The following is a 25,655-nucleotide window of genomic DNA, read 5'->3' on the forward strand; positions in this document are numbered from 1 at the left end:
AAGCTCGAAAACAGCCAAAATGACGTTTTTTAGCATTTTATGACGGTAATATCTCAAAAACGGAGGCCAATCAAATGACTTCAGATTCGAGTTCAGCACATCAAAAACCCCTAGAAAAGTATATCTTGTGGCAAAAAAAAGTTCAATTCTGTTGATCAGTGTAATATGACACGAATGATATATCTTCATCGGTTCCCACCTTTTATTATAAAAAAAAAAGTTAAAATTTTATTTATTTTAAAAGTACAAATTATTTTGTACATAAAAGATAACGATTTGATGAAAAAACACAAAATTTACCGCAATTTTTCGGTTTTCTCATACTTATAGGCATGATCGATCATACCATAAGACACTTATTTTATATTACAAGTGTTGTCAATTTAAATTTTATTTTATACAACATACAAAAACGGTCTCGCCCCCATAGGCGATCTCTTCCCCACTTCCCCCACCTGATATTACTTATGCATATTCTACTTAATTAATACTCTATATCGAAATAATTGTATATGTTTAGCATTACTGCTTTGAAGAGCGAGAAAAACAAAATTGTGTTGTTCTGTACTAAAAAGATGCAAATGTGCAAATGTCAGAGCATACAAGATCATTTGGAGATGTTGGACTGCTTCACGGTTTGAAAGTGCAGTGAATTTGCTTACATATTTTGTTGCTTAATAATCAATATCAAAAAGTTTAGTATTTACTGCGAGATTTTTACATGAGATAAATAAACTTGAAGTGTGTAGTGTGTACCAGCGATGAATGTCAAATGTTCACAAGTGGACATGTGTCCATGTTCACTTCACCAGAAGTATGTACTATGCTTTACTGTTTAGTGTTTTTTTTTTAGGAAAAAAATATTACACATACACCACAGTGACCTACACACAAATCGTTTTATTTGCAACTTGTATGACCTAGAAAAATATATAGAGGGAGTATATTCACGAGTGAAAGAGATTCCCGTACGTTTTGCACGTGAACTACTTCACGTCGTGAAGCAAAACTCGTCAATTTTTTTTCACCACGAACGTTCACAGGAACGTGACCAAAAAAATGTATGGATTCATTTCACAACTTGCTTCAAAAGTATGTACTAGGTTTTACTGTTTAAAAATAATAACGTAAAATATTACATATACGCCACAGTGACAAACAATGAACAGAATACACAGTGTGTGTATTACACACATTTGCTTTTCTTCAATTTTCAAATTTATTTCATCAAAAAATTAAGCATTGATACTCCTGCTAAAATTCAAAATTCATCTGTGTGCAAAGTATACGGGGAATCTCTTTTACTCGTAAATCTACTACCCCCTACATTTTGCACGTGAATTACTTTACCGGTCGTGAAGTAAAACTCTCCATTCTTTTCTCCCGGAAGGTTGACCGGAACGTTTACAGGTGAACAAAAAATACAAATTCGTATAGATTCACGACTTGTTTCACAACTATGTACTAGGCTTTACTGTTTAAGTTTTTTGTGTAAAAACAAATATTACGTATACGCCACCGTGACCTACATACAAATCGTTTGATTTGCATCTTGTATGACATAAAAAATTTCTCAAGATCTATCAAATCCAAGACGTTACGTTGGTTAAAAAAAAAAAACTATCATCAATCATTAGTATTTTGAAAAACAAAAAAAAACTTGGATTACCAATATGGAACATGTAGGTACTTAAACAATACAAATTTTGTAAGATCACGTGGATTAAATCAGGGTTAGTTCTGTGATTTATTAAAGTGAATTAGGAAGGGAATATTCTATTTAACCTACCAAACTTTTTTGGGTCTTGGTGTCTTTGTCAGTATTTTTTCTAACGGAGTCAAGAGTATTTTTGTAATTTAAAAAAGGAAAATATGACTAGCAGTGAAAATACAATTTAAAAAAAAAGTTATCTTCTTTATTTTTGTATTATGTTGTATGTGTTTAATTTCAATATTGGTTCTATTGGTTTCATTTGAAATTAAGTTTTGTTATTAAAGGTTTTTGAAACACGTGCGTTTTTCTTGTCATTTAGTTCAACTGAAGCTTTGCGCTATAACTAAATATTTTTTGTTTTAATTTAATTTTCATTTAGATTTTTGTATAAATATATAATTTTTAACCTTTGAACAGTACACTTTTCTATAAGTAACCACAGCCAAAATAATTATAAAGAATACCAACTTAAACAAAAATAAGGGCTTGATACATACATACTTTCAAACAAAATTATGTATGTATGTATGTACTTCAGAATGGATGTTCGTAATATAACATTGTTTTAATTGAATTGATATCTTTTTCTATATATATGTACCTGCATAGCAAGTAAAACAAATATGCACACAAAAGTTTTTAAGATAAATAATATGAACTCACTGCATTTCACTAACTCAAATCAATCTTATTACTTTTCCCGACTAAAAACAAAATATAAAAACTATTAATTAACTCAGATGTTCATCAACTTGACTTTGAAGTTTTACGTGTCACAATAAATCCTTGATAGTAAAAAAAAATTTATATAAAAAGCAACTGAACCGAACGACTACGATGCGACGTTTCTCCTTTTTACTGACTAAAAATATCTCAATATCTCTTGACAATCCAAAACAACGGAGTAAATAAAGAAAACGAATGAGTAAAAGCTGCAAAAAGTATTTTGAAATATTGTGTAGGCATGCTGAGACTTTTTCAATGTTTATTTTAGATACCATCAGGGTGTTTGTGCAAAAAGTTGTTTCGGTAGCTTTTAATTTAAGAGTTAATATCTGCGGTCGGCAAAAAATTCAATTTTCAAGTAGGATTTCAAATTAATTAGTTTTCCATTAACAAAAAAGGTTCCATTACTAGTTTACTAAAACTTTATTATAAACCTAAAAACAACAGCACTGACTCTTGGCGTTTTGGCCAAGAAATACTAAATAATTTCGTAATATTTTCTTTCGAACCGAGTCAAATCTGTTTTTTTTTTCTTAGTTTCTTTACCTATACTTTTTTCTATTTATAGAAATAGAAAAATATAACTTTTCACTAGAGCAAAAGTTTGCGGCTGAAATTTTGTGCCAAATGAAAATTGTTCAAAAAAAGGTGATTTCAATTTTATTTTTACATATTAATTATTTATGAGCACTTTCATCTTGACTTTATAGCGCCAGGCAGCCTTCTTGATTTTGATTTTCAAAAATTTTGATTCTACAACATGTTGTGGAAAAATCTTAGTGTTGTTTGTATGACATCATTTAGAAGGTGTAGATTACACTGGTTTACAAGGGTTTTGTTGCCGAAACAAAAATATACTTTTCTGAAGGTTTTTGGTGTGCTGAACTCGAATCCGAAGTCAGAAACAACTAATCAGCTCCCGTTTTTGAGATATTACCGTTAGAAAATGCAAAAATACGTTTTTTTGAATTCTTCGGACCTACTTTTTTTGTATAAAGAAAATTGTTTGAGCATATTTAGTAACGGTTTCTATAAGAACTGTTTTCCATCTTTCGACACCTGTTTAAATCTTTTCAATATCTTTTATATTGCCCGAGATATCTCAAACTGAAGTAAGTGGGTTTGGCTTCATATATCATAAAGAAGATAATGACGTTATAAAATTTATAAAAATACCAAACAACTTAGGATATATCGGGCAGTAAAAAAGATATCGGAAAGATTTAAACAGATTTAAAAAGGTGAAAAATAGTACTTATGAAAACCGTTACTAAATATGCTCAAAAAATTTTCCTTATATAATAGAATAAGGTCCGAAGTACTGCATTTTCTAACGGTAATATTTCAAAAACGGGAGCTGATTAATTTTTTTTGACTTCAGATTCGAGTTCAGCACACCGAAAACCTTCAGAAAAGTATATTTTTGTTTCGGCAACAAAAAAAAAGTTTAATTTTGTTAACCAGTGTTATGATTTCAAGGAACAACTGCAAGCTTTTGCAGGTGGAAGAGATTGTTTCAATAATAGGTAGCGTATTTTTGGTTTAAAAAATAGAAATCCCGTATTATCGCATATTTTTTTGTTTTCGTATTATTGTTCGATGATAAAATGAATTCAAACAAGTAGTCTAAGGCTAGCCGCGGACTTGCAACTTTTAGTTTCTCTGTTTGGTTTCTTAAATGAAACACATAGGATTGTATGGGACCACGCTCACATGCATCAGAAACTATTTAGTGTTTCATAAAATCGTTTCAATATTGGTAATTAGACTCCATATTTAATTTCGATAAAGTTAGAAGTGCGCGACTAGCAATAGCCCAAACCAGGCTTTGGGAGTGAAGGTATAATGCTCTCTTATTTTTCCTCGGCTTGAAGACATCAATTTTTCTATGATGCAATTAATAGAACTCAAGATATTAGTTTGTTTGAATACAAAACTCTCCAAAAGTACAATCGACAAGGTTACTTGAATAAGCTTATACCTTGATTTTGATCCATCGGATTATCAAGTTCTTCATTCTTATGGAAAATGACAGAGCGTCACTTCTCATACTTAGGATGTAAAATAAAGTGAAGTTATAGCTTCATACTATTTGAAGAGGTCACTACAATTCTATAACTTATGCAAAAATCATTATTAGCATATTGTTTGAACATAATGAGAGGGATTGTTCTCAAAAGTAAAACAATTTTTTGGAAAGCATTTTGATTGAGAACCATCCCTTCGGGAGTTTTCATTCAGAATTGGGATGAATATGAAACAACGGAGCCAAATTTGATTTGATTCAAATTTTTATTATATTTTGATGTAGTTTTTTTTTCGTACATATTCTGATATCCTACACAAGGTCTGTTTCCGCACAGAAAAGAACAAAAAATATCCGAAAAGTAGGTACAGGTTTGTGTGTTCCATGAAGGAAAACCTAGCCCTAAACTGTTCTTCAAACTGTCATTTTGTGTTCCATGGAGTTGTCCAGCACAGTTTAGTTCAAATGTTTCTTCTTCAACTTTTGAGGTAGAACAAATGAGTAAGAAGTGTCAAGCAACAGCTGATTTGTTTTTTACCGATTTCTGTATTTTTTTTTTCTGTATTGTTACCTCATAACTTTGGACCGAGTGAACCAATTTTGATAATTTTTATTTGTATTTGAAGCTGGTTCTTGCATTTCAGTTCTCCTATTGAATCCATGAGAACACCACAAATCCGAATAAATCCGAATATAGATAATAAAATGAGTTTAAATTAATTGAAATTTCTTTAGAATCTTTTTAATATGAAGAGAAATTCAAAATGTGAACAAATATTTTTATTTCTTTTTTCCCATATTTTTAATACAACAAATCAGACGTTTATGGGAAAATGTCAGGACGATTTTTTTTTACGAAACGAATACACTCGCACTCTGAAATATCAGCTAATATAAAAAAAAATTGTTTTACCTTACACAAATATGGATAACTTCCTTTTTTCTATTTCTAAAACGCAAGCGAAAAGATTTTAATTCACCACATACAGAATTAAACTTTTTTTGCCTATTTTAAAAACAAATCCAAATATTTTACATAAAATCAAATGACAAATAAACAAGTTTCAAGCAAGAAACATCGAAAAAAAACTGAAATATTACTGAAAAAAGCAAACTTATTTTCTTTTTTAGAACTTCAGATATTTGCGATGCTTTTGCGACTAACTTCAGTCAATCTTTTATTGACATACCCGCTAATGTGGACGTAGATTACTTGCGTTATTTAGAAAATTGCCCACAAGTTACATTTAATAATATCCAAATTGATACTTGTAAAGTATCCCATTTTCTTTCATTACTACATGAAGATTATTCTGTCGGACCAGACGGTATTCCTGCAGCAGTTTTGAAAAATTGTAAGTCAATTTTATCTCTTCCACTTAAACTTATTTTTAAATTATCTCTCAAGTTAGGTAAATTTCCTAGCATTTGGAAACAAGCTTTTATTACTCCTGTTTTTAAAAAAGGAGATAAATCCAATATAGTCAATTACACACCCATATCTAAGCTGTCTTGTATTCCAAAGCTTTTTGAGCAAGTTGTTTGCGATAGATTGGCGTTCCACTGTAAAAGAATTATATGCATTCAACAGCATGCCTTTATGCAAAAACGATCGACGGTTACAAACTTGCTTACTTTTTTACGTGTTCAAATACGTTAGAAAGTGGAACTTGACTGTATCTATACGGACTATTCTAAGGCTTTTGACAAACTCTCCCATGACATTATCAAATTTAAATTAATAACTCTAGGTTTCTTTTTAGGCTTCGTTAATTGGATTTCTTCTTATCTTGAAAATAGATCTTATCAAGTTCAGAGACGCTCTCTCAAAATCGTTCATCGCAAAATCAGGTGTTCCGCAAGGAAGTCATTTAGGACCTCTTCTTTTTATTCTAGCCATAAATGATGTCCCATTATGTATTCACCATAGCGAAATTCTCATTTTTGCAGATGACATGAAAATTTATAAAAGTATCAAATCGGTTAATGATGGAAGGTTTTATGCAAGAGGACATTAATCATTTTTCTATATGGTGTAGTAAGAATAGCTTAGTTTTGAATCCAATAAAATGTCAGACAATGACTTTTTCAAAAAAACGTGCTCCTAGTTTGTATGAATATAAAATATCCCAACACACATTACAGCGTGTTCAGAGCTTTTAAGACCTAGGGGTTAGTTTTAGTTATAATCTTGATTTTTCCGACCATATCAACGTCATCGTGAATAAGGCCTTCTCTATGCTAGGTTTTGTGAAGCGTTGGTCAAAAGAATTTCAAGGTCCTTATGTGACTCTTTCCCTCTACAATTGTTTAGTACGCCCCCACCTTGAGTACGCATCGCAAGTCTAGACTCCTTTTTACGAGACCCATAATGTAAGACTGGAATCAGTACAACGTAATTTCATTCGTTTCGCCTTAAAAGGACTGCCATGGTCAGATCCTTATAATCTTCCTCTTTATGAACATCGGATTAATCTCCTTCATATTCAAACTTTGGCTCAAAGGAGGGTTAACAATGACATAATCTTCATTCACCAGGTTATCACAGGCGTAATTGATGCACGGGGTCAATCATGTTAAAAAATTGTTATCAGACAATAGGAAAGTTCAACAAAGACTTGGCCTGGTAAATCATTTGATCAGTTACCCAAGCAATGGGCGGTGCACAGTGGCCCGTTTTGACTTTTTTGCTTGCAAAATTAATATCTTCTAAACAAATAAAGACATCGCCAGAATTTTTTTTTTATCTTGAAGGAAATTTCCAAGGCTATGAAAATTGTGAGTTTCAAAAAAAAACTTTACAGGGTGTTTCAGAATTTGGTGTTAAAATAAGAAGTTTTAGATAAGGTTGTTAACATAATGGTATTTTGATTACAATCGTCAAAAATAAATTTTTGAAGTAATCTGAGTTAGGTGACACAGTGGGGAAAAAGGAAAGGAACCAATTCGAGTGAAACAGTGGGGAGAAAAGTATTTTTTTTGTTTTTTATTTTTATGCAATTTTTTTATTTTTCTTTATAGAAGAGTACATTTATAATGTATTTCAGTGATATATTACAAGTCAAACAGTGGAAAAAGATAAAAGTAACAAATTAAGACATAAAAAACACTAGATTTCTTTAAAACTATCATCTGCCGAATCCTTGAAACTTTGCGCGTATTTTGATATCTGTACTTCTTGTGGTCTTTAACTTTGCACTCCTCGGCTTCTTCTGACAGTTCTCCAAGTGGAAGTGATTGATATTCGATGATATTTTGACTATGGACCATTATTTTGTGAAGAGTAGGCGTGAGTAGTTTTTCAGGATACTTTTTTTTAGAAGCTCTGCTGTTTTCTTAGTATACTCTCCAAATTTAACTGCATTCACTACTTCCCTGCAATTCAAAACATTCAGTAGGTATTATTTTCAGCATCATAATAACTTCTCCATTGACTCCAGTTATTCGAGCGGTTGCATCTGATTGTTCTCCTTGAAGTGTTTCCATTATTAGTATTTCCATAGCCTTTCTTTGGTTTATCCACATCAAGTCCAAGCTCTTCTCGAAAACGCGTTTGGAACTCTAATTTTCCAAGATTTTATTTTCACACATGAAAAAAAAATGTCGAAAAAATGACTGACCTTTTGAAATCAAATCGCTCTAGCTCAGTTGGATGCAAAATGACGCAGCTGAGCTTTTGGATTTTTATTAAGAAATATATAAGGATTTTGAATCAGCTGAGCTTGGTTTGATTACGTAGGAATCTTTTTTTTCTATGCAATTTGAAGTCGAAAAAGTGTGCAAAAAACAGTGTTTCAAAATACAGTGATCTAAAAGTTTTTCATTATCGACCCACCCGAAAAATGAATATTGCAAGCACTTTTGTCTAAATGGGCCACTGTGCGGTGGCTGTTCGATGGGTTCGATCTTTTTGACGAAAATATTAAAATTCGATTTTTGTTTGTTTAAACCTATATAAAAGAAATTAAACTAAATTGACATAAAATGCTGTCCATATTTATATGAATTTCCTATCTATTTTCACAACAAGTTTGACCATTTTGGTGTTTTAATGTTGCCAACTATATTTCAATGCAAACATGTAAATATATTGTATACAATGCTCGCAGAATTAAATATTTTATTGATTTTTATATGGTGAATTTGAATAAGAAGTCTTCAAGTGTTTAGGTGGGACGTGGGAGGGTTAGTTTTCTAAAAAACAGCTCAAAATAAAAAAATATTTAAAAACAACGGCAACACTCTCAGTTACGAATTATATATACATTTTTCAAAAGCCACAATTTTATACTAATTTATTTTAAAAAATTCTTTTCGAAAGTATAAATGTTGCCGTTTGTTTAAAATATTTTTTTTTGTTTTATTTTAAGTATTTTTTTTGAAAATTTCCCTTCATGCCTTAACGGGGGCGATAGATCCTCTCACATATAAAAAAAAATCTGATATAAAAAAATTATCAACTTTTGCCGCCAAAGTTATCGTTTTTGTGCCGGCAATAATAAAGAGCCGTTTAAGGACGAACTTTTACAAGCAATATTTACAAACAAATCTCACAATGATACCGTGGTGGAAGACGAGCATTTGTATTACTTTTTTATCGACATAATAATAACATTTTTTTTTTGCAGTTTTTTAAGGTCCGAGACTCAAACTGATACCAAAATAATAGACACCACTTGTTATATTTACTGTCTGTTTACTCAAATGAGGGTTCTCAAATTCGTTTTGAGCTTCGGAAAGAAAGAAATTTACTCAAGTCAAGATTTGTCTCTTAACAAATGACCGCTCATTTTTACACGGACTTCGCTTATGAATCTCTTGAATGATTGAAGTTGAGAATAATTTCGACTTGAGTAATGACTATAAAATCTGTTAAAAAATAGCTTTCAATTTAATACAAAAATTATACTTACTTAAGTCCAAATTTTCAATACTATTCGCCTTATTAATATCGTTTAGCCGTTCCGTTCTTATTAGTGGACTTTGAAACAGAAAGTTATTGTTGTTTCCAGAATTAAAGTGAAATGAAACCTTGCAGTCGTTCGGGAATTGAGGCTCTGAAAGAAATTAAAATGAGTGAATTCCAAAAACAAAATAATATGAAAAATGAATACCATCATGAGCACAATCTAAGTCTTCCTTTACAAATACAACATCATCGGTCTTAATGGCACACGTATGGAATTGGACCGAAAACATAAGCTTCTTAGATTCAAGGTCGTAGATATTACCTGAGGAACCGATTTGATAGCACCTGATTAATATATCACCTCGAAGACGTAAATTTCCAATTTGATATAGAAATTGTCTTGTTGTTATTGGAATGATGTGTACATCTGGCATTTATTAACACAAAAAATCAACCATTAGATAATTTTATTTTTTAATTGAACAAAATTTACCGGAAGTATAAACGCACTGTAATCCTTCGTAGATTTTTATAAAACTACTCCATTCGCTTTTTGAAGACACACCATTATATTGCAGAAAAGATGGTGGTGATTCGATACCTATCGAATTAAGGTGCAATGGTGATGCGTTTAGTTTTATTTGGCCAGATAGCAAACCGGAAAAGTATCGAATGTAACGCTTGTATGATGGGATGCGTAGCGGTTCAATGTTACCCTCGAGAAATTTCTTCATTGAGAACATATCGAGATTCATCCAGTTTCTTGCGATTGTATTTTGCACTTGGGCATCTTCGTTCAGATTAATATGACGTGTTTGGTAGTTGGAAGCACATATTCGAAGGTATTCTAAGAAAGCAATTAAGGTTGCACCTAAACGTTGACAATCCTCTCTGTGAATGAGAAAAATGAGATTTTGTTTTCAATTTTAATGATGTTAAAACATGTTTATACGTTGTGAAGGATATGCTGCAAACAAGTTTTTTTTTTATATAAATATATTTTTACACTTTCTTCTAAACAATTTAAGCTTAAAAAAAACCGATTGAAAGATAAAAATATTTTAATTTGTAAATCACAAAATAAGTATGTAAACCTTCATATCTACTTCTTTTTTTTCTTATTTTAAGTACCTACCTACAAATACATAATCAAATGAAGAGTGGGTGCATTAACAAATGTAAACTAAAAACCTAATTTTTAAAGTATGACAAATAAGAAAAAAAGGTAAGTGTCATTCATACGGGTTTAACTCTTCTTCCTAATAAAATGAATTTTTGAAATATGATCATAACTATCAAGAGCTTATTTAAATATTTATTTAATATTGCTAAATTTTGCTAAATAACCATTTTAACTTTTTGCTGGAACCTATTTCAGTTGAATTATCGTAGGACAACTTGTCTATTTTTATAGGAGGTCTGAGTTCAAAATTAAAAAAAAAAATAAGTCGAACTAAGTCGAAACTCTGAATATTAAAAAACAATAGCAAAATATTTGCTAAATTAAATGACGATCAAGTCTAGCCACGTAAAAACTTGTTCACACGTACTTTCTCTTAGGGTAAGAGTAGCTAAGAAGCTGTTTATGTAAAAACTCATAAAAGAATATTTTTAATTTAATTTGGTAAGAATTTTAATGATATCTAGAAAAATTTATATATTATAAAGTTTTGACCACAAAATGAAATATGCCATACAATTTTTTGTATAAAAAAGAATTTTTGGAAAAAAAAAATATTTTTAAATTGACATTTTTAAATTGTTTGAAAGGTTTTTTTTTGCAAAAATACTGAAAAAATGTTTTAATATTTTTCATTAATAAAATTGAAATTGAAATATTAATTGACATAAAAACAATTTTTCAAAAAATGTATTGGTTAGTTTTCAAAAAATTTATTTAAAAAAAATAAAAATTGATCCAAACAATTATTATTGTTGTTTTTTTTTTTTAATGTTTAACATAGCCTACTTTTCCCTAATTTAAATCCCTAAAAAATGTTAAAACTGGTTTAATCGTATACGAAAAAGCTAAAAATTAGGAAAACGGTTCTAATGGCATAATAATTGATCAATAAATATTTTTTTATTTCAAAAGTAGGACCTTATGTGCTGCCAAAATACACGAATTTTTTTTAATGAAATCGGATTTTCCAGACCCACTTTTTCTCATTCTCTATCACCTTAAGGTCATACCTGATGCTGATTGTTATCTCAGGTTCGATTTTTACTTGCGAAATAGGTACTATATTATCAAGTTATGCATTCGTACAAAAAAAAATTGAGATAACATTTTTCCATGACATTACGATGATAGAGAATGCCAAAAAAGTGGGTCCCGGAAGTCCGTCTGTCCGTCTGTCAGTCTGTCAGTCTGTCAGTCTGTCAGTCTGTCAGTCTGTCAGTCTGTCAGTCTGTCAGTCTGTCAGTCTGTCAGTCTGTCAGTCTGTCAGTCTGTCAGTCTGTCAGTCTGTCAGTCTGTCAGTCTGTCTGTCTGTCTGTATAAGGAACTAGAGCCTAAACAGATGGACTGATTGACTCCAAAGTAGCTATGTAGCAGTTTTTGGAGACTCTCCAGAGGGGTTTTTGGAATTAATTTTTTTGGACCAAAAATAACGGTACCTGCCATACAAAAATATCGGAAAAATTTAATTTCACGAAAACGGCTCCAACGATTTTGTTCAAAAAATTCAAATGTTAGTATTTAAACAAGGTCTATCTTTCGAAGAAAAATTTTTTTTTTGAAAATCATTATTAACGGTATCTGCCATAGGACCGCTTTTTTCAAATCGGATTTTCTGCAAAACTACTTATTGTATTTCAACGAAATTTTTTATACAAAAGCATTTATATAATTTAAATATAAGCCAAAAATAAAATTTTGAAAAAAATAATTTTTGGATTTTTAAAAAAATTTTGAAAATTTTTTTTTGAAAAATCAAATTTTCGAAAACGGGACATTGAATTTTTTGAAATTTTGTTTTTAGATGTTGATTAGTTATTTCTACAAAATGGCATACCAATTTTATTTTTAAACTTTTTTTTCAAAAAATTATTTATAAAAAATTACACAGAGAAAAATATGACCCGCGAAAAACTAACAGATTGCCATATTGTTTTACCGTCCATACATTTCATAAGGAAATCTTATTAAAATCAACGATTAATAAGGTTTTTTTAAGGAGATTTCTTATTATTTTTATAGAGAAAATATTATTAAAATTTGACTGAAAAGTTGATTTTTTTTGCAACTTAGCACTAGAACAAAAATCGCGATCAATAATTTCATGGCAGGTTGGTTCAGGTGGTAAGGTGGGCGACTAATGATTTGAAGTCTCCAGTTCGATTCCCAGCCTGGTCATCGTTTTTTTTTTATTTTTTTGCAGGTTTTAAAACAATAAGGAAAACCCGATTGTTTTAATAAGGTTTCCTTCTTGGATGAAAACCATAGAGAAAGCTTATTGTTTTTGTTCTATTTTATCATAAAATAGAACAAAAACAATAAGCTTTCTCTATGGTTTTCATCCAAAATTTTTATGTGGTCTATTTTTCTCTGTGTAGTTTTTTAAAAAAACCGCTCTAACGATTTTAAAAATTTTTTTTCTAAAAATGCACCTTAATATATCTAATAAAACTGCATACTTGTTTTGTGGGGCGATTTGATTTCAGATATTGTTTTATTTCTTTGAAAAATTAATTTAATTTTTTTTTTTAATATACCTACATTTCCCAAGTTTTTATATAAAATGTCTTAAAAATTTAAGCAACTTGAACTCTAAGAGCAAGTTCGTGCCACCCAGTCGTGCATTTTATTTTTTTACGAATCCTAAACTTTCCCTATAGTATACCAATATCAATATTGCGAGTAAATATGTAATCATTTTAGAATTTCAACTAACTTTTTCTTTCTAGACTGTATAGCACGTGAAATAGTATTACGTTTGAAACAAAAACAGAGCAAGAGACTTATACTTGCCTTGCGTATTAATTTATGTAGTTTCTTTCTAGCTCAAATAGCTATTATTTTTTTAATTTTATGTCGTTTTCTATTGACGAATCTCAGAATGAGATTTGTGAATTTGACAGCTGAAAGGGGGGGTGAAGAGGGGAAATAGTGGACAAATCTCAGATTTCATGATCTATTTGCGTCTTGAGATTCAAAAAAATGACAAAAAAATGAATCTGAGATTCAAGAATCTGATTCTGGATTTTTATCAAGATTCACGCATACAAACACACGCACTTTCACACACACACCTCTGTTTGACATTTGTCTGAACATTTGTTGTTGTTTTATTTTTTTTATACGCACAGATTTCGCACACAATTACAAAACTAGATTTCATATTCTATTTGCGGTGGAAAATCTGAGAATTTTACACAAAAATCTCAAAAGTCAATAGAAAACGACATTAGTTTATTTCGTTAAATACTAACGAAATATATAGTTACATTTTTCTTAAAAACTAAAATTATAATTATATATTATACATTACATTATTATAAAAGAAAAATAAAAGAAAAATTTACATCTAATGAAGGTACATTATGGATTATTATGAATAAAGAATATTTTTCTAAAGTTTAGTGATTTAATATTGTCATAGCTGCAGTTATTTATATTTGAATTTTTATTGTAAATATTAATTAAAAGATTTAAAGGACTATTAGCACCGTAGTTTGATCTACTGTAAATGTTAGAAATTGGCAACTGCCTTCTTAAACTATACTGACTAGCAATGAAATTCAATCGACAAAGGATCGATGGAGCTGAAATCGATCCATTGATTATCCCGACAATATAACAAAATTGTAGATAGGTACGCTTTGTGACTAGTTAGAGATGGAAGATTTATTAGTTTAATACGTTGAGCGTAAGGTGGCAAGTTAATTTGATTTGACCATGGTAGAAATCTTAATCAAAATCTCATAAATCTTCTTTGAACGGACTCCAATCTATTTATATGAACCGCATAATATGGAGCCCATTTAACGCAACCATATTCTAAAATGGATCTTACGAATGAGACATATAGAGTTTTTAAAACATAAGGATCACGAAATTCTCGAGCAAATCTTTTGATAAAACCAAGAGTCATGTTAGCTTTTTTAATAATGTAGTCAAAATGGTCAATAAAAGTTAATTTTGAGTCCAACACTATCCCAAGATCAGTAAAACTAGACAGATTACACAATGATGACGAATTAAAAGAGTAATTATAGACAATCACATTTTTCTTGCGTGTAAAACACATTGTTTTACACTTGTCAATATTTAAAACTAAACCATTAATATTGCACCATTCCCAGAAACTTTGAAGTTCTTTTTGTAAAATATCACAGTCCTCAACAGAGTTAATTGTACGAAGTATCTCATCTCATGTTAAAAATTATTTTCAACATCGCATATTTATAGTTTTCATTGATCAGTTAACTGACTGAAACAGCTACAATACCTACTGAGACTAGCAATCTTAATTTTTTTTTTTTCAAACCTAAATTTAATTTTCATATTCATGACCACATGAAGAGTTATACTGAGATAGATAACGTGTTTTTTGTTTTTTGTTTTTGTTGATTCGGCCGTGAACGTGAACGTGACACGCATCAAGGTTGGTGGTGGTATTTTATATTTTAAAGATGATTGAATTTCCGTTACAATAATAAAATAAGTGTTGATTCATATTTCAATACATATGCGGTTTGTATTTATTGGTATACTAGATCTTATTAGATATTAATTATATTTTTATTCACAAAATAAATAGAATCAATTTCAGTGTTACAGATATTATTTTTAATTTCAAATGGAATCAAAGAAAAACTAGACTATTATATCATAATTGGTGTTATATCTCATCTCTGTCGATTATGGCATGTGCGTTGTTTTTTGGGAAAGTTTAAGTATTATACGCTTATTATACAAAATTTTAGCTTCTTAATATAAGGATTTCAAAAAACACAAAAACAATAATCAAAATTATGGACAACTTCTCGATATCGTAAAAACTTGTAATTTGACAAGTGATAGGTCTTGTGGTGCATACAAACGAAAAAACAACACAAAAATTGATATTTTCTATTCAGGGGCTCATTTTTGCTGAATTTCCAAATTTAATAGGTACCTAGCATACAGAGCACTTCTGATTTGAAATAAGGTAGAATGGTAAATCTTATCTTATATATAAAAATGAGTTCGTTAAGTGTGTGTGGCCGATAAACTCGCGTTTGGCTGGTCCGATTTTGGTAATTTTTTGTTTGTTTGAAAGGTATTAATATCACGGGTCGTTTGAACGCGACACTACTCGAAGTGTCTTGCACTCCATATGTTTTGATGCAGAAATGTTCCTTGGGGTCCAAATAGTAAGAAAAAAGCTTTTTTAAAATTTTCTATCGAGCTATTCGTTTTTTATGAGCTTAATAAGTTATGAAAAAACGTACTTTTACGTACTTTTTCACACGTTTTTGTTAATAACTCTGTTAATAATAATTGTAGAAACTCAAATAATGGCTCTGTTTTTAGAAAAAATATCCCTCTTTTTAACGGCATTTCAATCAAATTAGTGGCATTTTTAGATCTTCAGATATTCGAATCTAAGTCCGTTCATTTTTTCTGCCCAATTCGATTTCTCTAATCAAAAAGTTTTTTTTTATAGAAGTCAGGGTATACTTTTTTAATGGTTTTTCATATGCTGAACTCGAATCCAAAGTCAAAAAAATTCCATCACATCAAGTTTTTAAGATATTACCGTTAGAAAATCAAAAATACCCTTTTTTAACAGTTTTTGAGGTTATGTCATCTTGCGTGATAATTTTTTATAATTACATTTGTAGCGGTTTCTTAAAGAACTAAGTTTCTTCTTTTAAAATCCGTTTAAATCAATATTGAATATTCTCTATGAAAAAAAATCTTATGTTCGTTTGGGTTTCATGGCAAATCGCAAAAAATTTTTGCATTCCTTTAAGTTTTTTTGGTAAGTTTATGGGTAAGAAAATTTTTGACTAACCAAAAAACTTAAAGGAATGCAAAAATTTTTTGCGATTTGCCATGAAACCCAAACGAACATAAGATTTTTTTTCATAGAGAATATTCACCAAACATGTTGAATTGATTTTAGGATTTCTCGGAGAAGAAAAGCGATATCGAAATGATTTAAACGGATTTTAAAAGAAGAAACTTAGTTCTTTAAGAAACCGCTACAAATGTAATTATAAAAAATTATCACGCAAGATGACATAACCTCAAAAACTGTTAAAAAAGGGTATTTTTGATTTTCTAACGGTAATATCTTAAAAACTTGATGTGATGGAATTTTTTTGACTTTGGATTCGAGTTCAGCATATGAAAAACCATTAGAAAAGTATACCCTGACTTCTATAAAAAAAAACTTTTTGATTAGAGAAATCGAATTGGGCAGAAAAAATGAACGGACTTAGATTCGAATATCTGAAGATCTAAAAATGCCACAAATTTGATTGAAATGCCGTTAAAAAGAGGGATATTTTTTCTAAAAATAGAGCCGTTATTTGAGTTTCTACAGTTATTATTAACAGAGTTATTAACAAAAACGTGTGAAAAAGTACGTAAAAGTACGTTTTTTCATAACTTATTAAGCTCATAAAAAACGAATAGCTCGATAGAAAATTTTAAAAAAGCTTTTTTCTTACTATTTGGACCCCAAGGAACATTTCTGCATCAAAACATATGGAGTGCAAGACACTTAGAGTAGTGTCGCGTTCAAACGACCCGTGAATATGTAGATGGTTTGTATAAAAAAAAATAATACCATTTCTCCCACTTTCACATAGCTGTCAATTTGTACGAGTGAAAAAACAATCTTGCTTTTTAAAAAGTTTAACTAAGCTTTATTTGTAAAAAAATATATTAAGACAGGCTTTCAAAATAATAATTATCGTTTATAGTCTGTGATGCCTGTCAACGTTTGAATTTGCTTGAAGCAGACACTCATTGGGACTCAACGCTTCCTGGTGCATCTGTTTTGTCTTCGCCACATCATATTGTTTTCAGTAAATATAATCACATCTTATCCTTCAAATCCACTCGAACTTTAGATTAGGATTAGATGTGATTAGGATAAGATACACCGAATGCGCCGTGTGACATTAAATCCACATTTGGATTACACAAATGAAAAAATGTATAATCAAGTTGTGATCTTTTTTTAGGACACGTGTTTTGTTTGATGATTGCGAATAAAGCATTAGTACAATTAGGATTGGTTGCTCCAAATCGTGAAAAGCAAGATGTTCTTGATCAAGAAATACTACGCGGAAGGCAATACAATTGCGTTGAATTAAGAATATTTGTGCAAATCAATTCCCGAAGTATGACACTATTATGCAAGGTGTCATTAATCGGAGTTGTGGTTTGTATTTCTTAGATGCACCCGATGGTACGGGAAAAACATTTTTGATATCATTACTTTTAGCATAAATACGATCTGAAAATAAAATAGCATTGGCTCTGGAAATTGCAGCCATGTTATTAGATGGTGGCCGTACAGCACACTCGGTTCTTAAATTGCCTTTGAATATGCAGGTTAATGAAACACCTACAGTACCTTGCCATATTATTAGGGCCAAGCGAAAAAATACAATTTTTTGGTTCATGTTGCTGAATTTTGAAAGTTTTTGTCGAAATATCTTGAATTTTATTTGTCCCATTTACTTGAACTTATTATGTAGATACGGATTGACTTAAAAAAAGTCAAAGAATTCATACTTTTTGATACAAAATAACGTAAGTCTGATAATTCTCCCGGCATGAATTCCATAGGAAACTTCTTTTGGAGCTTATCCCCTTATGTACGTTATTTTGTATCAAAAAGTATGAATTCTTTGACTTTTTTTAAGGCAATCCGTATCTACATGATAAGCACAGGTAAATGGGATAAAAATAAATTGCACGACTGGGGTCGCACGTACTTGCTCTTATGCTTAAAGTAACTATAATGTTAAAGCTTTTCATTCAAGAAATTTAAAATTTGATATTTTGAAGAAATTTCATAAGTAGTATAAAAAAATTAAATCTGTTTTTATAATTAATTAAACTCCGTTTTAAATTATCTTAAAAAAAAAATAAAAAATATGCCATTTTATTTTTTGTATAAAAAGGTATTTTTAGAAAAAAATTTTCGAAAATTGTAGGAGCCGTTTTTTAAAAAAATAATTTTTTATATACAGGGTGTCCCAAAAGTAATGGATCAAACGAAATATGCAGATAGGCCAACTTTAGGGCTCTCAGAATTTGGTAACTTGTTCATCAAAAATCCTTACGGTTTTCAATTTAATGCAGTTTTTGTGAATCATCGAAAAATCTCGACTTTGCAACAGTATTTTGCTTCCTACGGTCATAATTGATTTTTGTTTTTTACAACTCTTTCACTTAAACATTGCCTAATAATAAGAAATAATTATTTAATCAAAATATTTTTTATTTCATACGCCATTTTGCTGCAAATTAATTAACAGTTCCATGTTTTATAAAAACTCAATTTCTTACTTTTATTTGAGAGGAACATCCCGAAAAAAAATTGTATGGTGTGATCCTGGTTTATTATTTTAAAAACTTGCCGTGTTATTGCACTTTTCAAAAATGTATAAAAATTTCCAAAGTTCAAATTAGAACGAAAGATATTACAATTTTAATGCAAAAAACAGGGGTTTTCAGAGCAAAATAACAAACAAAAATCGAGGCTTTTATTCAAAAAGAAAAAACAAACAACAGTCGAGGAAATGTGTTTATTTTTCTTTGTTATTTTTCTCTGAAAAGGCCTGTTTTGTTGCATTAAAATTGTAATATCTTTTGTTCTAACATCAAGTTTGGAAACTTTTATACATTTTTGAAAAGTGCAATAACACGGCAAGTTTTTAAAATAATTAACCTGTGTCACACCATACAAATTTTTTGCAGTGTGTTGCTCTGAAAAAAAATTAAGTAATTGAGTTTTTATAAAACATGGAACTGTTAATTAATTTGCAGCAAAATGGCGTATGAAATAAAAAATATTTTGATTAAATAATTATTTATTATTATTAGGCAATGTTTAAGTGAAAGAATTGTAAAAAACAAAAATCAATTATGACCGGAGGAAGCAAAATACTGTTGCAAAGTCGAGATTTTTCGATAATTCACAAAAACTGCATTAAATTGAAAACCGTAAGGATTTGGGATGAACAAGTTACTAAATTCTGAGAGCCCTAAAGTTGGCCTATCAGCATATTTCGTTTGATCCATTACTTTTGGGACACCCTGTATAAAAATTTTTTAACATTAAAAAAAAAAAAAGTTGGTATGCCATTTTGAAGAAATAATTAATTTACACATAAAAACTAAATTTCAAAATTTTTCATTGATTCGTTTTCAAAAAATTGATTTTTCAAAAAAAAATTTTGAAATATTTTTAAAAAAACCAAAAATGCGTTTTTTGAAAATTTTCTAAAATTTTAATATTATCTTTACTTACACACTTTTTTATAAAAATTTTCATTTAAATCGGGTTAATGTTGTACGAGATATTCAGAAACGAAAAAAACCGTTCTATGACAGGTACCGTTAATAACGGTACAAAAAATATTTGTTTTATTTAAAAAGTTGGCCATTATGTGTAGTACTACACACAAAAATTTTAATCAAAATCGTTAGAGCCGTTTTTGAAAAAAATTAACTTTTCTATTTCCGTTATATGGCAGGTACCGTTAGTTTTGGTCATAAAAAAAAATTTCAATTTCCCCTCTAGGGAATCACCAAAAACTGCTAACCACCAAGTTTGAAGAAAATCACTTCACTCGTTTAGGCTGCAGCTCCAGATAGAGACAGACACACAGACAGACAGTCAGACAGACAGACAGACAGACAGACAGACAGACAGACAGACAGACAGACAGACAGACAGACAGACAGACAGACAGAATTGCCGGACCCACTTTTTTGGCATTCTCCATCATCGTAATGTCATGTAAAATTGTTATCTCGAGTTCGATTTTTTTTACGAATCCTAAACTTGCCCTATAGTACCTATATCGCAAGTAAAAATTAAAGACATTTCGACAAAAACTTTAAAAATTCAGCAGCATGAACCAAAAAATTATATTTTTTCGCTTGGACCTAATAATATGGCAAGGCTTTTTGATACATTATAGTCCTGGTATATCCAATGAATTCAAAAACTCCGTTTGGTAATTTGATACATTGCTTTCATTTGTGATAGGGTCAACCGATTTGTAGGCAAAACATTGTGCATTTATATAGTTTAAAATTGTTGCATTGATTTCAGAAACATTTTTATTTGTAACAGCCATTATTGCACGTTCACTCAGCCAAGTATGATTTTTGTAATTTGTCTTTATACTTGGAAAAACACTTTGAATCAATTAATTTTTTGAATTTACATTGAAAAAATTTTTTTGAAGTGTAATTCGGCCTTCCGAATCAAGTGCCGCTATTCCATTAACAATGTCCAATAACTGCATAAATTACAATAAATTGGTTAATGTTCATTACAATAAACCAGTTTTTTTCGGTTTAAATGTATTTTCAAACAGGTTCTATTTTTTTAAAAAGTACACTCAGCGAAGCGGGTGGGGGTTAGCTTATACTTTATAAAGAGGAAATATTTTTATATTTGAGAATTTTTCACCAGAAGGCTAGGTTATCAGCCCATTTTCGTCGATTTATTACGAAATGAAGGGTCCATTAAAAAAATGACACATATTTTTGCATAAAATAAACTAATGATGAGGTCTTGTAGTCTTTACTGAGCACTATCTGATGGCATCCTTCCTTTTATAAAACAAATTTAAGCCCTGCTGAAAAAATAAATAAATTGTGTGCTTTTAGTACTAAGTTGTATAGAGAACAAAATTTTAAAATGCGTTTTTCTCGAATTTTTTTTTTTTTTTTTTTGACGGGAGGAAATCTTCAAAAGACACTTGGCAGTATTCGACACCAAGTAGTGTTGCACTCTTAACCACTAAAACCACCTCTTTATCATGACCAATCTTGAGAGATCGACATCAGATTTTTCTTTCTTAACTTTGTAAAATCACTTTGGGGGAAGTTTAAACTTTTAATACTTTCCCATGTTTTTTTAGACCATAAGCTCATGAGGCTTGGTTCTTCTTAATCTCCGAACATGGTTTCTGGTATTCAAGACGGACACCATTTCAGAATTGGTATGACATTGCAGTCTCTGATTATGGGATACAGCGTATTTTTTAACAACTTCTGTAACCGTTTCTATTTGTAAGTCACGATGTAGATGGCTATTTCTTATGTACCAAGGTGCATTAACTATTCCACGAAGGACTTTGTTTTGGAATTTTTGGATGATTTCGGTATTTGTTTTCTTTGTACAGCCCCATAATTGGATACCATAGGTCCAAACAGGCTTTAGTACTTGATTATACAGCATTATTTTGTTTTGGGTTTATAAATCAGAGTTGTTACCAAGTAACCAGTACATTTTTCTATATTTCAAGTTTAGTTCTTCTCTTTTCTTTTTGATGTGCTCTTTAAACTTTAGCTTTGCATCCAAGGTATTTGGCCGTATTGGCGTAAGGTACAGCTTGATTATTAATGAATATTGGAATATTGTTTATCTTTTTATTTGTAAAGTTTATATGTGAAGATTTTGTTTCATTGAGTTTGATACGCCATTTTTCGGTCCAATCTCTGACTGTGTCGACGGCATTTTGCAGCTTTACTGCTCCCCTAGAGACACATTTGTCGGGTACCAAAATTGCGGTATCATCTGCAAAAGTAGCCATTATGGTGTGATTCCCAACTGGGATATCCCTTGTGTATAGTAAATACAGGGTAGGACCTAGGACACTTCCTTGTGGTACACCGGCTTCTATTTTCTTCAATTCCGAATATTCTTGATCGTACCTTACTCTAAACAATCGGTCTGAGATGTACGATTTTAATATTTCATAGTACTGTCTGGGAAGATCCCTTTGCAGTTTGTACTCAAGTCCCTCATGCCAAACCTTGTCAAAGGCTTGAGCAACATCTAAGAAAATAGCTGAACATACTTGTTTTTCTTCTAATGCTTTTTCTATTACATCCGTTATTCTATGAACTTGGTCTATCGTGGAATGTTTATTTCTAAAGCCAAACTGATGATTTGGGATTAAAACCTTCTTTCTTCTATAATTTTGCTAAGTCTCTTCAGAAGCAGTTTTTCAAAAACTTTTGCCATAATTGGTATAAGCGATATTGGTCTGTAAGACGTCACTTCTGTAGGTGGCTTACCTTGCTTGGGTATGACAATAACTTCAGCAATTTTCCAATGGTGTGGGACATACCGTTGCTTAAGGCATGCATTTGTTATATATTGGAGTTTTATGAAGGCTTTCAAAGGCATTTCTTTCATAACCTGAGCAGTAATAAGATCGTAACCTGGTGATTTTTTATTTGATAGTTGATGTAAACACATACTTTTTATTTCTTTTAATCTTACAATTGGTATTTCGCTTTCATTTATCTTATCAACAAACTGTAAGCTATTTTCAGCCGCGTTTGTTGGGTATGGCTTAAAGACATTCGCAAAATGCTCCGCGAAAAGGTTAGCTTTTTCTTTTGGGTTACCGATCCATTTCCCATCTTGAGATTTCAAGGGAGAGTTTAGTAACTGCGGTCTTTTCAGGCGCTTGGCTGCTTTCCATAGTGAAAAATCGGTTGAAGCATCAGTCGTTAAATTCTTTAGGAATGTACTGAGTGAATCATTTTTGAATTTATAAATTTGTTTTTTAAGATTGTTGCTTATACGGTTAAACGTTGTTTTATCGTCTGGAAATCTAGTATTTTGCCATTTTCTTCGAGCTCTTCTTTTCTCTATTATCAACTCTCTTATCTCTAAAGGATATTTTATTTCATTTTGTCTTCTATTAGAAAATGTTGGAGTACTTTCTTCAGCGGCCTGTTGCACATCAGCTATAAATTGTTCCACTTCATGGTCAATTTGCTCGATTGTATCGATGGGAGATCTTAAATTTATAAAACTTAAAAGCCTTTCTCTAAAATCATTCCAGTTTGTTTTCTTATTTACAAGCTTTGGATTACTTTTTTCTATTACTTCCGATTCACTTAGTGATAGAATCACTGGAGTATGATCTGATGACAAGTCATAATTACCTTCGACACTAATGTGATTTCGTTTGATTCCTTTAGCTACGAAAAAGTCAATAAGGTCTGGTATTTTGTTAGTATCGGAAGGCCAGTAAGTAGGCGACCTGGAGGAATAGAATTCGCAATTGTATTTACGGCCTGCTTGGAAAAGTCTTTTGCCTTTTGTTGATATAAGTCTTGAACCCCAATGGGTGTGTTTCGCATTGAAGTCTCCACCAACAAGAAAGTTATGCCCAAGAAGATTTAATAGATCTGTATAGTCATCTTCTGTCGGAGAGCGCCTTGGTGGGCAGTTTCTCGAAATGAGTTGGTATGGACTTGTGCTATTTTTCCCCTGGACCATTTAAATATCTTTGCTGCCGGGTACAAAGGGGTTAAGTCCAAAAAATTGATTTTCGGATTTTTATTGGACTTCAGTCAGTTTTTTTTTTCTCTTTCGTTTGGTCCTATCGCCATATCTGTAGCGTATCTCCTTTCGTTAGAAATGATTCGGTACAAAGAGTTTAAGTCAAAAAATTTTAAAATTGTGTGGTACTAAGGGCGTAAGATGACTTAACTCCTTTGTTTTTGCATTAATTTTTAATTTTAAAATAAAAAAATTGATCCTTAGGCGTTAAGTAAAGAGGAAGACGGAAAACGAAAAGCCATTTTTCTACAGTATTATATTAGCTCAAAAAGGATTCTCAAATTTGGTAATTAATCATCAATAATATTTCCAACTCTCTTTTATAAATTAAACTTTGTTATCAATGTACCTAAACAAAGATTTTTCTTGACTTAACTCCTTTGGATCCAGTTAATTAAATGGCTCTAAAGTGTTAAGTCAACACAATTTTTTCTTAAGAACGTTCGTTTTCTGGCCAACAGCATATGGATATTAAAAAAGATCTTATAGTTGATGTTTCTACATAATTACTTTTTCTAAATAATAAAAATATTCAGATTTATAAACAAAAATTTAATCTTCAATTTAATTTTTCTCAAAATTGCCTTTTCTGACTTAACCCCTTTGTACCCGGCGCCAAAGATATATATACTTCTGATTATAGTAGAACCTTACTTGGTATACTGGTATCTTATGCAAAGGAAACATTTTAAAAATAGAAATTTTCTAGTCCTAGTCCCTACTTGAGATTTTCTAAAAAAAAAGAATCTAGAAGAACTAAGTAGGTAATTATAGATTCAAAATTCTATTTTTCAAAAATAAGTATGTTGTATTATGGTGTTGCAAAAAGCACTTAGATTTAAATTGTATACCAAGTTCTTAGCTTGGTCTTAAATTTTTATCAATTGAATTAGGATTGTTTGGTTGGCAAGTTTTCAAAAAACTTAAAAAATGGCAATTAAAAGATAAATTAAAATTTGCTGGAAATGGGGACGCCCATGTTTTATTTTATGGGAACAATAAAATGCAAACAAAATTCTGTTAATATAATACACATATATGTATATAGTTTTAATAAATGATAGAAACAAAGAATTTGTATCACGCACGTCAACTATTCTTAACTTTAAGGTTAAATTTTGCCTTATAAGTTTTACTTTCACGTGTGACCTTGTTGAGTGGTCAAGTAGTTAGACGATCTTTCGAATTTAAATAATTTTTCAAGCGCTCATAAAATAGCTGGCAGGCGTCGCCATCTTACAGTGGGATAGATTGTATAAATGGAATTAGAAAAATGAAAACTGATACAGTCGTAGGCACTTTAATTTAAACTGAATTATATAAAAATAAGGTCACTGTTTCTGTGTTGCTCGTTGCTGTTATCGTTCTTGATAAAGCGTTTCAAAATTAAGATCTTTACTAAAAATATTTTAATGCTAGTAATGGTGTTTAAGCATTTTTCAAATATAAGCTAACAATAAAGCACAATAAAGTCCATTTTCACTCGTAGATACATACATAGTTGATTTTGTAGCTATTTGACTCTACTGTTCATTAGTTACTGTGATTGTTGATTTCCTAGTTAGATACACGATGATCACACGCAAGAACAAAGTTGATTTTATTTCACAGAATGTCAAATTAAATTATATTTAATTATATTAAATTTACTCACACGATTGTGAAGGTGATGCGCCAAAAATAAGAATAATTTGCTTATGCATACGTAATAAAACGAAAGAGCAA

The 25,655-nt window shown here is 30.5% G+C and overlaps 1 protein-coding gene across 16 annotated transcripts in view; it reads right to left on the minus strand.

Annotated features, from left to right (window-relative positions):
* LOC129910267 (uncharacterized) overlaps positions 1–25,655 on the minus strand; it is a 204,531-nt gene that overhangs the window by 38,783 nt on the left and 140,093 nt on the right. For all 16 annotated transcript variants that reach the window (XM_055987573.1, XM_055987571.1, XM_055987579.1 and 13 more), the window contains 3 exons: positions 9,869–10,266; positions 9,581–9,802; positions 9,380–9,523 (listed from right to left, as the gene is read on the minus strand). In XM_055987573.1, coding sequence (XP_055843548.1) covers positions 9,380–9,523; positions 9,581–9,802; positions 9,869–10,266 — 764 coding nt within the window. The remainder of the gene's footprint in view (positions 1–9,379; positions 9,524–9,580; positions 9,803–9,868; positions 10,267–25,655) is intronic.

Source organism: Episyrphus balteatus, chromosome 2, assembly GCF_945859705.1.
Source record: "Episyrphus balteatus chromosome 2, idEpiBalt1.1, whole genome shotgun sequence".
NCBI lineage: Eukaryota > Metazoa > Arthropoda > Insecta > Diptera > Syrphidae > Episyrphus > Episyrphus balteatus.